This window comes from Hevea brasiliensis, chromosome 4, assembly GCF_030052815.1.
Source record: "Hevea brasiliensis isolate MT/VB/25A 57/8 chromosome 4, ASM3005281v1, whole genome shotgun sequence".
NCBI lineage: Eukaryota > Viridiplantae > Streptophyta > Magnoliopsida > Malpighiales > Euphorbiaceae > Hevea > Hevea brasiliensis.
Window position 1 is genome coordinate 1,940,896 of NC_079496.1, and position 15,202 is coordinate 1,956,097.

A 15,202-nucleotide genomic window follows, 5' to 3' on the forward strand; every position below is an offset into this window, starting at 1 on the left:
ATTACTTAATTCCTATTTTTTAAAAAGTATACTATCTAGTACTTATATTTTATTTTTATTAAATTATTTAATATTTTTATTAAATTTTATGTTAATAATATATGTCAAACTACTATATAATTTATGTATTTTAGTGAGTTTAATTAATTGATCTCTATCTTTTAAAAAATATTCACATTTTTTTCTTTTATTTTCTTAAAACTAATTAATTAGTTATTTTATTTTAAAAATATAATATTTTGAAAAAATATATTTCTAAATGAAAATGAAAATTTTATTATATGTTGACTAAATATCAATTTACATTTAAAAAAATATGAAAGTAATTTTCATTTAATTCTCTAAACATTATTTTTATATTTTTTATTGAAAAATAGTTTTCCTTTATTATCGTATTGATTATTTGGAGATTTAGAAAATTAATTAATCTTTTTATGCATACGGTTTGTACTAAAATATAAACAATAAATGAAAAAAGAGTGTAAATGTAAAGAGAGAAAGATATAAAGAAATAGAAATAAGGGAAAAAGGGTCATGTATTTTGGATTAAAAAAAATAATAGATGGATTAAAAAGCTAACATACTCAAATTATATGAGTAAATTAATGTGTTTTTTAAAATATAGGGACTACCTAACTAATAGAAAGATAATGAAGAGAATAAATGTATGAGTGTAGAAGTGGAGAGTCTAGGGAGAGAGAAATAAGAAAGAGAGGGTTACATAGTTTGGGTATAAAAAAATAACAGATGGACAAAAAAATTAATAGAACTAAATTATAAGAACAAATTAGTATATTTTCAAAATGCATAGATCAATTAATTAGCTTCATTAAAATAAAAAAATTAAAATGTAATTTAATTGCCATTAAATTATTTAACTAATGAAAAATTTAATAAATAAACTAAATAATTTAGTGGAAGTAAAATATAAAATTAAATAGTATATTTTTTAAAATATATTGATTAAATAATTAATTTCATTAAAATATAAGAATTAAATAGTAAACTTCACAATAAAAAACTTAAAGCAGGTTGCTTTATTTAATAAGGCTAAAATGTTTTAGCTTCACCCTGTATTATTAATTATTCTCACTTTAGTTATTTTTTTATTTAAATTAATTCAAAAGTTTTAGTTTAAATTTAATTTAATTTAAAAATTAAAATTTTAATTAAAAATTAATTTTATATTAAATTGCTTACTGTTTTAATTTAATCCAAAAATTAAAAACTCAATATTTTAATTTTTCTTATTAAGCTAAACTCAAATTAAAATTTTTCAGTTAATTTAAAAAAAAATTAAAACTAAATTAAATTAAACATCAACATTAATCCAAAAAGGATAATGTTAATGTCATTAGTAATGACTGATGAATGAGTTTTTTTTTTAATATTTTAAATTTGAATTTCAATTAGAATAAAATAAATTTAAAATAAAAAAAATAAAATAATGCTAAAATAATAACAAAACAAAAGTTATAATACTAAAATGTAAAATGCCATTATACAAATAGGCGTAATTATTGCTGTTGGTATTCTAGATTTTACAGGTGGCTTTTATTTATTATATTCTAGATTTGTTCTATATTTTTTTTATATGAAAATAACTTTTTTATTTTTAAAACATGACAAACTCATAAAGAAGAAAGAAAAGGAAGTCTATAAAGGATGTGAAATATTTAGCTGAATATTTTTCAAAATATATTTTCACATGCAAAGCACTTTTAGAAACACAAACACAGCCTTAAAAATAAATTCTGCACTTAAGAATGTTCATGCTGTGTAATGTCATAATTAAGGTAGAGTTTCGTTGGCTTTCTGCAAGAACTGCACAGACTGTGGCCAGCAGCATCTGCCAGGAGCTTACTCATACGGCTACCAGAAAGGATTCAAGTCATTGCGCAAATATTCAGGAGGCAACACATTATTCCCCTCTTGAACATGATGATGAAAATTTGCTGGCTGTGGGTGGCTCTGGAGGGATCCACTCAAGGAACATATATAGCTTAATGTCCCAGTTTGTTCAGGAAGTGGCACAGCATTCAGGTCTAGAGACCATCCCTGCAAACCATTAACTGCACTCCTGCCAGCTGGCGTATTACGCACAGCTGGTGATGGTGAATTCCTAGTTTGCTGCACCCGTTCAAAATTGCCATAAATTGGACAGTTGCTGCCAAGAGAACCAGAACCTATCGAAGGTCTGAAAGAACTTTGTGCAACATACCTGCATTGATGACAATAAAATTACATGAATAACTCTGGAAGCAAGAAGAAAATATTCTGATTTCAAAACCACACAGAAGGCTTTGGAAAACTTTAGAGAGGATAGGCCTCCCTAGAGAGAATCAGAAAAATGTAATTTACTTGACCATATGTCCATACCTCATGAAATATTAAGGGTATAACGAGAGATCAGCAATCATGGCACAAATTTCACTAATTAAATAATCAGACCAAACAATGAAGCAGAGAACTCTTACATATTGATTACTAATTTCAGGGACTTTGCTAATACTTAATTTCATTAGCCATATTATTGTACTCGCATCGAACTCTCACAAAAAAAAAAAAAGAAAAAAAAAAGCACAGGATCAAAAGGAAAACTTACCGAGGATCGAGAATAACCTGATGTGCAATGGACAAATGAGGTATGTTGACAGGAACAATTCTCAAGTTCAATGATGGAACTTCCTGAGCTGAAATCTGACTAACAGCCATATGAAGGGTACACGACGTATCGAACATGCAAGAGCAATTCCTTTCATAGTAATGAAGGAGAACATGGGAAGCATTAATCTCACTGGGCAGAAAAGGCCCAGTGTAATAATTAATATTAGGATCTCCAGAAAATATTTCCCGTTGCTGGATCCCATCTTGATCTGCATCAACAAAAAATAAATTTCGAGGGTATTCTTTAGGACCAATGACAAAAAGAAAAAAAAAAAGGAAACTTAACTTTTGCCCTTTTTCAATGGCACCAATGCTTCTAATTTGATTAATTGTGGATCGTACTCATTAGCTAAAGCAATCATAGCCACATCTAGTGTTTCATGCTAAAAGCATTCGTTATCATTGACTTTGAATTGGATACTAGCTGGCCAATTGAGTGGACAACTCTAGATGACAGGGTGAGCATTGTGATTTCCTATTCAGATTGGGAAGGGATATGTGCATAATTTATAAAGATAATGTAGGACAAGGAGAGAAAGTCCCCCTTGTACGACCTTAAACAAGGCAAGCAAGTTGCTTGATCTATTTTCAACCTAATCAGATAACCTGTAACGTCCTAAACTTCTGAACTCTGGACAGTGCTATTTTCAGTCCATGAATAGTACTATTCAAAGCCAGTTTGAGGACAAAAAAAGAAATGAAAATAAAGTGAAATAAGCAGTATGGAAATCAAAATGATCATCGGGTTATGGACTTAAATATCATTATCGAAAGAGATAGACTATAACCCAATGAAGGACATTTTAGTTAATTCACTCCAAGAATTGACTTTTAACCTAAATGTCAATTAAAATGAGTGAAATTAAAATATTGAAAAATGACTTAAAAATAAGAAGAGTGCATGGAAATTAATAAAGGGACATGAAGGGAATTAAAGGAATTGATATAATTATAATTATATTAATTAATTCTAATTAAAATTTTGAACTAACTATAATTAGACACACATATATATAAGAGACAAAATAATTAAATGAATCAAAAAGTCTTCATCTTCTTCTTCATAGCAAGTTGGCCGAACCACCTCCATCAAACCCTTCCACCATTTTCCACTTCTTCAAGCTTAATTTTCTTGCCCTTCTCTCCATATTTTCCATAATCCCTAACACTAAAACTTGCTATTAGGCCTTGCTTAAGAGTTTGGTAGCAAAAAAAAAAAAGAGAAATTGAAGTTTTGAAAGTTCAAAAAGTCTCTCAAGTGAGGTAAGTGCAATTTAACCTTAAATTAGTTGTTTGATTCTTGAAAATAAGTTGAATTGAGTTGAAATTGTGAAGAAAATTAAAGAAACTATGCATGAATGTTGAGAGTGAAATTTGGCTAGCCTAGATCGGGTGATGGCTTGATATTTTTTATGAATTTAAACTTGCCTATGGGTATTGATGAATGTGTGTATATGAATTGTGAGTTGAGTTGTATGAAATTTGCATGAAATTGAGAAGAAAGGGAAATTAGGGTTTTGGAAATTGGGAGGATTTTGTGCTATGGTGTGAAATTGATGTTGTTGATGTCAAATATTGACCAAATTAATGTGAATTGATTGTGAAATGAAGTTGATGGTTAAGATAAATTAATGAATTGGAAGTGTGAATCTTGAGCTGGAATTCTGGACCTTTAAGTCCAGTAGGTTTGAATGAGTATAAGTTGAACTATGTAGCTCCAATTGGTGTGAGGCCAATTGAAGATGAAACTTAAGACATAATACTAAAAATGTCATGAAGGAAGCTTGCCCAGAAACTGACCACAAGTTGCCCTAAATTAGGCTTGAATCCAGAATGACTACCTGTAGAAATGATCATATGAACAGTGTTTAGTAATTTAAGCATAACTCACACTAGGAAGCTCCAATTGACCTGATTCTTGAACCTATGGAATCCTGAGACATAGGAGAATATTTCATATGAAGAACTTAGAGTCAAGTTATGACCATAACTCAACCAAATTGCTAGGCAAAGTTAGCACAGCAAACCTGCCCTAGACTAAACCTGAACCTGTAAATCCTGAACTTTAGGGTATCCGACCAGTTGCGGAAAAAACGCCATAACTTGAGTTACAAAACTGCAAATGCAGTGATTCCAAAGCCAAAATGCTCATAACACGTAGAACTACAATTTTTGTGTTTTTACCATAATCCAAATCCTAAAGCAACTTAGGAAAATTGTTAGGAGAAGTCAAGAATTTCCAACCTGAAATTCCTGCACTAAAACCATTTTTCCATTTCACCCAGGACAATGATTAGGCCATAACTTTCACTAGAAAATTCCAATTGGGATGAATCAAAATGATCTAAAAACCTAAGAATTAGGGTTACAACTTTGATTTAGAAACCTTACTCAAATTTTAGGTGTAAGACCCTTAAATGTTAATTATAAGACAGACCTGAAACCTGAAATCCTGGAGTTATAAGATCCAGGAGTCTAGGTTGGTTAATTAGCCATAACTTACCATACACAACTTCAAATTTAGTGATTCTTGAACCTGTGTAACCATGAGACACAGGAGAACAACTCACATGAAAAACACCAAGTCAAATTATGACTGTAACTTGTCCAAATAGCTTGATAAATTTGAGTTCCAGAATCAGCCCTATTCTTGAACAATATTGGACACTAGACCAGTATTTGGTAAATTAACCATAACTAGAGCTATAAAAATTCAAATTGAATGATTCAAAAAGGAAATTAAAGCTAAGACATAAAGGAATATCTTTCATGAAAAGAGTATAGCCTAATGCTTGTTGGAACTAAATCAAATTTCTAATTGCAATTTAAGCACGAAATCTAAAAATTTGGAGGATAGACCAAATGAATCAAGTTATGAATTGTGATAGTCACCAAAGACATAATAAACATGATTTGTATATGAAATGATGTAATTGTCAACATAATGGTTCACAATGTGAATAGTGCTTAATGACAATGGTAGGACAAGTATTAATGCCATGTGAATATGTGATTGGGACTTATGTTCCCATTATGATTGAAATGATAATATCATGATAAATGAATGATACATAATGATGAAAAGTGAGAATGTTGAAATACCATCATGGATGGAATGATGACACTATGAGAAAAGAATATTACATGTGATGAATTAACGAGAATTGTAAATATATAGTGATACTAATTTGCCTATGTATGCCTAAACATGTGTGTATGGGGTGGATAGATTGGCATGCCAAGAAGGGTTCTGTTTTGCAGTACTGCCTATGACTTTATGTCATTCTGTGATTATGGCTTTTATGCCATTCTATTGATTATGACTTCTAGCTATTCTGTTGCATTATGATGTATATGGCTTTATGCCCGATTGCTATCATGACTTTTTAGTCATTCTGTTGCATACCTGGTTGACATTATGTGTCCCATGGTATGATGGCCCGAGGCATTGTTTTTCCTTCCGTAGGTATTGGAGATAAAACCCAGTAAACGTCAGACTGGGAGTGTGTCACCTCACTCCAGCAGTGCATTTTGGTAGGGTCCGCCATGCCGTAGTGGTTTATTTTTGTACATTATAATTAAGCATTAATTTTGTAATGTAAATTATAAATTTGTGTAATTAATTTATACATGATGTAAATTAATAAATTTGTAAATTTTATAAATGATATGGGTTTGAAATTTGATATGGAATAAGATGAATATAGTATGAATGATGATGATGATTGATTTGAAATTATTGGAAATTGAGATTGATATGAAAATTATTTAAATAGGTGACTGATAAAACAGGAAAAAGTCTTAATAAAACTAGAGAAACTCCGTCCGATTCTCCAATCAAATATATTGAGTTTTAAAATAACTCAACTCAACTAAGCCTTTATCCCAAAAATTTGGGGTCGGCTATATGGATTCTCTTTCTCCACTCTAAACGATTTTGGGTTAAATCCTCAGAAATGTGTAATACTTTTAGGTCATGTTGTACTACTCTCCTCCAAGTCAGTTTAGGTCTACCTCTTCTTTTCTTTCTATCCTCTACCCTAATGTGCTCTACTTGTCTAACTGGAGCCTCCGTATGTTTACGCTTCACATGACCAAACCACCTCAATCTCCCTTCTCTCAACTTATCATCAATTGGTACCACTCCTACCTTTTCTTTAATACTCTCATTACGGACTTTATCTAATCTAGTATGGCCACTTATCCACCTTAACATTCTCATCTCCGCAACTCTTATCTTAGACACATACGACTCCTTCAGTGCCCAACACTCACTACCATATAACATGGCCGGTCGTATGGCTGTATGGTAAAATTTTCCTTTCAACTTATTGAGAATCTTACGATCACATAAAAATCCCATGGCACGTCTCCACTTCAACTATCCGGCTTTAATCTTATGACTAACATCCTCCTCACATCCCCCATCTACTTAAAGGACTGAGCCAAGATATTTAAAGTGATTACTTTGGGACAGTATCACTCCATCCAAACTAACTCCTTCCGTATTACCAGTTCGGCCTTCACTGAATTTGCAATGCATGTATTTTATCTTTGTTCTACTTAACTTAAAGCCCTTTGACTTTAGAATACTTCTCTAGAGCTCTAACTTTCTATTAACTCCTTCTTGCGTCTCATCTATCAGAACTATATCATCCGTAAACATTATGCATCAATGGATACTCTCTTGTATATGTTTCGTTAATTCATCTAAAACTAATGTAAAAAGGTAAGGGTATACAGCTAAATCTTGGTGTAATCCAATTGAGATAGGAACATCTCTTGTGTCCCCTCCCACTATACGCACAATAGTAGTTGCTCCTTTATACATGTCTTTCAACACGTGTATGTACCTAATAGATACCCCCTTTTGTTCTAACACTCTCCATAAGACATCTCTTGGAACACTATCATAAACCTTCTCCAAATCGATAAAAACCATGTGTAAATCTTTCCTCGCATCTCTATATTTCTCCATCAAGCTTCTGATGAGAAAGATCACTTCCATAGTTGAACGACCAGGCATGAAGCCAAATTGATTGGGAGAGATAGAAGTATCATGACGTAGTCGATGTTCTACAACTCCGTCCCACAACTTCATAGTATGGCTTATGAGTTTAATTCCCTATAGTTTGAGCAACTATGTATGTCTCCCTTATTTTTAAAAATAAGTACTAAAATACTCCTCCATTCATCAGGCATTTTCTTTGAATTTAAAATCTTATTAAACAATTTAGTTAATCATGCCACTCACATATCTCCCAAACACTTTAACACTTCAATTGGAATTCCATCGGGTCCACAAGCTTTACCCACTTTCATTCTCTTAAGTGCTTCCTTTACTTTTAAAGATCTAATCCTTCTAGTATAATTCACATTTTTTTCTATTGCACTGTAGTCTATATTCATGCTATTACCATTTTGATTATTATTAAAGAGATTATCAAAATAATTTCTCCATCTTTCTTTAATGTCCTCATCTTTCACTAACACTTTTCCTTCTTTATCCTTAATGCACCTAACTTGATTGAGATCTAGACATTTCTTTTATCTCCTCCTTGCTAATCTATAAATATCTTTCTTCTCTTCTTTAGTTCAAAGTTTCTCGTATAACTTTTCAAAAGTCTGCGCTCTTGCTTGACTAACTGTCTTTTTTACTTCTTTTTTTGCTATCTTGTACTGTTCATATGCCTCATTATTATCAAACTTAGATAATTTCTTATACCATTCTCTCTTTCTCTTCACTGCCTTTTGTACTTCCTCATTCGACCACTATCTCTCTTTTGATGGTGGTCCATGTCCTCTAGACTCTCCAAGTATTTTTCTAGCTACTTCTCTAATCTTTGATACCATCTGTATCCACATATCATTGACCACCATATCCAGCTTCCATGCTTCGGACTCGAGAAGCTCATTTTTGAACTTCACTTGCTTTACTCATTTGAACTCTCACCACTTTGTTCGAGCTACACTATTTCTTCTACCTTACTTGAATTGTTCCTAAACTTGACATCCAAGACCACTAACCGATGTTCACTTGTTAAAGCCTCTCCCTGAATGACCTTACAATCTTTGCATAGAGCTCTATTTGTCTTCCTTGTTAAGAGGAAGTCAATTTGGCTTCTATGTTGCCCATTTTTAAAAGTCACTAAATGTGACTCTCTTTTTATAAAGTAAGTATTTGCTAGTATTAGGTCGTATGCCATAGCAAAATCTAGAATGCTTTTTCCCTCCCCATTTCGGTTGTCAAATCCAAAACCTCCATGAACATTCTCATAGCCTTGCCTATCACTTCCTACATGTCCATTCAAATCTCCACCGATGAAAACATTCTCTTCATTCGGTATGCTTTGCATTAGATCATCCATATCTTCCCAAAACCTTTATTTACTCTCACTATCTAATCCTATTTGTAGGGTATAAGCACTAACTACATTTATTGTTTCTCCATCTAATACTAGCTTTACTAGATAATTCTGTCTCCTACTCTTTTCACAGCTATTATAGCATCTTTCAACGTCCTGTCTATGATTATGCCCACACCGTTCTTATTTCTCTCCTTTCTGGTAAACCACAGTTTGTACCCTGAATTATCCACTTCCTTACTTTTCTCTCCTACCCATTTAGTCTCCTGAATGCAAGCAATATTCACCCTTCTCCTTTCCAAGGTATCTACAAGCTCCATTAATTTTTCTGTAAGTGATTCCAAGTACCAATCCTGATTCTTCTCCTATCATGTTCCTTCCTAATTGATCTCCTTCTATGATATTTTCTATTGTTCTCTATGCCTATCTGGTGTTCTATTCTACTATCTGTTCTACTATCTGTCCTATAGACTAATTTCTTTACCCACACCCGTCCATGATGTGAGAACCCTTGCTCATTTAACACCACACCAGAGCGACGGCATGGCGCGTCACTTTCAGTGAACGCCCTATACCCTTGCATATTTCTCACTACACTTGGGCTCCGATGTAGCTCATCGTAAGTAGAGGACGCCTCAACGTTTATATCATTTGAATCCATATCATAAGATGTGACGAAATTTTTACGCTGGTTGTCACCTACCGTAACCCTCCTCCTTTATCCGGGCTTGAGACCGGCTAAGCGCAAACTACTTAAGCGGAGTAAATTAATAATGAATAAAGTAAGATAAGATAAGGTACTCCGGCACAGAATGTAGCATTCCTTGCCCTGCTACACTGTATATCGGGTAAGGTGTGTTACATAACCACAAAAACCCATGAGTCTCACAAGCACATAAAGCTTTCAACACCAAGAATGATTTTATGGGCCTCATTTTCGCAAAAGTTCATGAATCCATTTTGGATTTGTATTTAAAACTCAGCACTAAGCTATTAACTCTCTCTGATTTTCCTTTAAATCCCTAATTTTGGTCACAATACATGTACCAAATTAAAGTTAACGATATAGATTTCAAAATCTATAGCCAACTTCACCCATAAAAGAAAAAAAAAATCATCACAAAAAATTGAATTGAAAATTCCAGCTACACTGGATTTCCCTTGTAATAATGGCTAACATTATGGTTGGCTGTGGTGGTTGATGGTGTTGGAATATGGAAGTGTTGTTGGGTGTGATGATAAGATCAATAGAGGATGGTGGTCACATTAAGAGTGGTGTAAACAACGATATGCGACTATGATAGGTACTCAACTAAAGGCCCAGTAAGTGAAGTTTATCGCCCAAAACAGAAGGAATTTCAAGAGGGAAGAGAGGAGTCATCAGCAAATGGAATGGATAAGGATGGGTCTAGAATTATGCAGCTGGCAAGGAGGTTAATTTGTTAGAGGTAATGAAGGAGGGAGTGACACCTAGAGATGCTAACACAAAGGGGCAGCTCAAATTCCAGAATAAAAGCGAGTAGCAGGAGAAAGAATGCTATCCAGAGAAATTACCGAAGAAAACGCTTAAAGCTTGGGCATGGATCTCTCGCACGGGAATATCTTCCTGGACATCTTTCTGAGGGTTTATTTCTGTATTAGAAAGAGGAAGTAAGGAAACCATTGTAGAAGAAGGAATAGCTTTGCAATTGAGAATTCCAGTTTCTTAATACAATTTAGTTACAATTGCTGTTGCATCTTTACATTTGTGTTGCTAATTCTATCAAATTAGGTGTCAAACAACCTTTGGCACTAGAACGAAAGATGTAGCCTTGCTGACTAAAATGGCATGATTGGGTCCCAATGGAGGTGTCACCTAGCTTCCTAGTTGGCTAAAATTTCCAACTCAGCAAGCCAACTGCATCCACTTTAGCAATTACCACGGAATCTAAGAGCTGGATTTGACTACAAAAAGTAATCAAGTAAAATGCCACAATTTATAAAATGAAAAAAAATGTCATTTTTAGAAAATCAACAAAAATGTGAGATGCTCATATTTTTCGGTCATGACCATATTTTTTAACAAGTTCTCCAGCCAACTTGTTAATACCAGAAGGAAGAAAAATGACAGGAGTAAAATAAATAAATTGAGTACATCGAGGACTTACATCTAAGCAATAACAAGTTCCTTAACCTGCAAAATTCAGAATATCAGTATATGAGAAAAAGAAACACAAACACAAGTCACTATAGCCCAGTGCTATGGGTACACACCATTTATAAAGGAAGAGAGGAGCTGTGCTATAAATTTTATCCAAAACAGGGTGCAATGTGATAGAATGGGTTTCCAATAAAGAAGTGATGCAGCATTCAAAAAGATAAAACATATATTTCTACATTTGTAAAACTTTGAAATCTAATTTGAAAATCTATAAAATGAATCAGAGATGGAAATAACCCAAAGAATTCAGATACAAGAGATTGTGTTCTCACAGTTCATTAAGAGGACAAAAAAGGTATTCTGGCAGCTGAAACAACAATAAAATTGACAATGTTAGAAAAATACCTTCGAAAACCAATCACCAATTATATATGACAATACTTAAATAAAAACAATCTATTTTCTCAAGAATGGCACCATAAAGTTATTGTAATAAAAAACATACTAGTTTATTGGAGCTAAGTGTAGATTAGATAACTCTAATATTAAGTCTATAGAAGCATAAGCATATTATTCAGAATTGGAATTAACAAAATTGGTGAAAACTAGTTAAATATTTCCCGTAATCATGAGTAAGGATGTTAAGTATAATATTGGTCTAACAATAAATCAACGTGGCTTGTCATGCCTGTAATCACACATGTAGTCCTATGTTCAAAGCTTCAACATTAAGTAATAAGTTAGCCTATTTATCGTTTGAAATAATATAACCTAAATAAACTATTCTACAAAACACATAAACTTGCCCTTTAAATTCAAAAATACACCCGTTTGCACGCAACAAGTCCAGTGAATTCACAAAGACTCAACAACACCAAGTGCTTTGTACTCCACTAATTAAGATGACATAATTCAGACCATTAAAGGACATTTCAAGTGCTCCCCCAGTATACAATAGTAGATTGAGCTGGATAATAAGTAATATAAATCACCGATGCCCTTGTTTCTACCAATTCAATAAAACGATCAATATCCTCGTCATTAGCATCTTCATCCATGCTTCCTTCAGGACTGTTATTCTCAAAACGCCTCCATAAGCCAATTTCAACTTCTCGACAGTTGGGGCATTGCATAGAACCTGAAGCATTAAATGCAGAACCAATGCAATCTGGAAAAGGCCAGGTGCCGATCGTTAAAAGGAATATATGAATCTGGAAGTATCTAGCAACAATAATACCATATGCTAATAGAAGATCGGAAAATCATCATAAATCAAATATATACCAATTCCCCAAAAATACTTCTACCTTCTAAGCTAATAACCTATACCCAATAAACCCAACTGCAGAAACAAAAGAACAGTGGATGCTTCAGAGAGCCAAGAAAAATAAATTAACCAGAACAAAATCTCTCTGCTTTTTTTATTGGAGTAGGTGGTAGTGTATTTGCTGTGATTGCTGAGAGTGAAGGCCAAAGTAAAGAAAAATTAGAGTATGGGTCTGTAACTCACCAAGATGAAACAGATGAGAGCAGCGAAGCTTGACGACAGTACGGCCACAGGTATCGGAAACCTCCTCCAAGCAAACGGAGCACTTCACGGATGATCCGGCTACAGAATTCGCCATGGAAGCTCTCTGTTTCGAACCCTAAACTGAGAATTGGAGGAGAATAGATAGATATATAGATATATATGCATTGGAGGCTCATGGTTTTGGTAGGAAAGATGGAAAGGGGACGTCTGCTTGGTTTTGTCAGACGAAGCTCCAAATTTGGAAGTTACTTCAATGCTCCCCGGCCGTTTATATACCTTTGGGGATTTTGTGAGATTCTCTCCCATACGTGCTGCTCTCCTCGCCTAGCTAATTTTCTAGGCAATGATATTTTGACACGTATGACCTCTCTGACCAAAATTTGATATGTATTTTTAATTTAAATGGAAAATCATATATACGTATATTTCTATTTTAATATAAAGCAATTACTTTATGTCTTTAAAGGGCAAAAAAGTTACCATAAATTAAAAAAAAAAATTAAAAACTTTTTATTCCTTATAAGAACTTACCATATTAATGAAACTGTTTGTTTTCATCCTTACTTTGAGATAATTTTATAAATTTTCTTGATTTATTAAATAATAAAATATGATTAATTGTTCTAAGTAAATTTTTATTCCCTAAGGAGGATTAATCCCATCCATATATAGAGGCAGAGACGCATTGTGATGCATATATGTATGATTAATTTTATAATGATTATTTGAATGATTATATGTAAAATGATGCATTTAATTAAAGTTTGATTATATAATAATGAGTTTAATAATTTAAAATAAATATTTATATTAAAATTCATATAAAATTAATTAAAGTGTTCATATAATTAAAATATTTAAATTAAAATTATTAAATTCAATTTTGTATAAAATTCAACTTACAATAATTACACCATGCAAATACAAAAATACACTTGCGTGGTAGAAGAACTTAATTAATAAATGAATATTAATTATTTTCAGCGTTTTACATAAGGCTAATAAATAATTAGCACGTGTTTTAAGTTTTACACATTTACTCATAATTGACAATTATTTATACACTTAGGCTTAATTGCATAATTAAATCGAAATCAGTACTGGAATTGAAATTTATCAGAATAAGAAATTGAATGATAAATTTTTATTTGTGTTTGGCTTATTGTGAAATCAGATTCATATTCCTTTTCAAGGTGTTAGATTTGATCATATAAATTATATAATTATAATTAAACTTATTTTATATTGAATAAAAATTAATTTAAATTTATATTTTAATTGTTATAAAAGAATATAAAAATAATATATTTTATTTTTTTAATTTAAATTAATTATAATTATAAATTTTCAATTTTATTTAATTATAAGTAAAAATAAAAAAGAATACATTTTATGATTTTACTTTAAATAATTAAAATTTATTATATTCAAATTTTTATTTAAATCTGTTATATGAAAATATGAAAATTATATTTTCATCGTGTTTCATTCTAGATATAATTAATTATAATTATAATGCTTAATTTTAACTATTTATATAAAAATAATAGTTTTTATATTTTAATTATTATTATTTTATTTAAATTATTTAAATTATTAAGATTATTTTAAAAAACATATACAATAGAATATCTCTTGGTGAATGATGTTTGCAGATAATATAATTCTGATAGATGAGACGTGAAAATGAGTCAATAGAAAGTTAGAGTTTTGAAAAAGTACTCTAGAGTCAGAAGGTTTTAAGTTAAACAAAACAAAGACATAATATATGTATTACAAGTTCAGTGAAGGTCGAACTGGTAATAGAGAATGAGTTAGTTTGGATGGAGTGGTACTGCCCAAAAGTAATCACTTTAAATATATCGGCTCAATCCTTCAGGATGTGATGATGATGTTAGTCATAGAATTAAAGCCGGATGGTTGAAGTGGAAAAGTGTCACTGGAGTTTTATGTGATCGCAAAATTCCCAATAAGTTGAAAGAAAAGTTTTATCGTACAGCTATACGACTGGTCATGTTATATGGTAGTGAGTGTTGAGCACTGAAAGAGTCGTATGTGTCTAAAATAAGGGTTGCGAATATAAGAATGTTAAGGTGGATGAGTAGACTATACTAGAGTAGATAAAATCCGTAATAAGAGTATTAAAGAAAAAGTAGGAGTGATGCCAATTGAGGATAAGTTGAGAGAAGGGAGATTGAGGTGGTTTGGTCATGTGAAGAGAAGACGTATGGAGTTTATAGTTAGACAAATAGAACACATTAGGTTAGAGGATAAAAATAAAAGAATATGTAGAATTAAACTGATTTGGAGAAAAATAATACAACATGACCTATAAGTATTACACATTTCCGATGATTTAATCCAAAATATTTTAGAATAAAGAAAGATAATCCATATAACCCATCTCAAATTTTTTGGATAAAAGTTTAGTTGAATTGAGTTGAGTAGTAGTAAGATTATTTTAGTTATTATAATTATTTTAATTATTATAATTGTAAT

The 15,202-nt window shown here is 31.8% G+C and overlaps 1 protein-coding gene across 2 annotated transcripts; it reads right to left on the bottom strand.

Moving 5' to 3' along the window:
* Window positions 1-1,655: 1,655 nt before the first annotated feature.
* Window positions 1,656-12,997, bottom strand: LOC110633119 (uncharacterized). 2 transcript variants are annotated; one of them, XM_021781599.2, is made up of 6 exons: window positions 12,683-12,997; window positions 12,165-12,340; window positions 11,505-11,539; window positions 11,180-11,205; window positions 2,606-2,876; window positions 1,656-2,221 (listed from the first exon to the last, which is right to left on the bottom strand). In XM_021781599.2, exons 1-6 carry the CDS (start codon window positions 12,795-12,797, stop codon window positions 1,873-1,875), a joined length of 972 nt encoding a protein of 323 aa, XP_021637291.1. In that variant the 5' UTR covers window positions 12,798-12,997; the 3' UTR covers window positions 1,656-1,872. The 2 variants fall into 2 exon arrangements, with proteins under 2 accessions (XP_021637291.1, XP_021637292.1); XM_021781600.2 differs by having other exon boundaries at window positions 12,183-12,340; window positions 12,683-12,995.
* Between the last annotated feature and the right edge of the window lie 2,205 nt (window positions 12,998-15,202).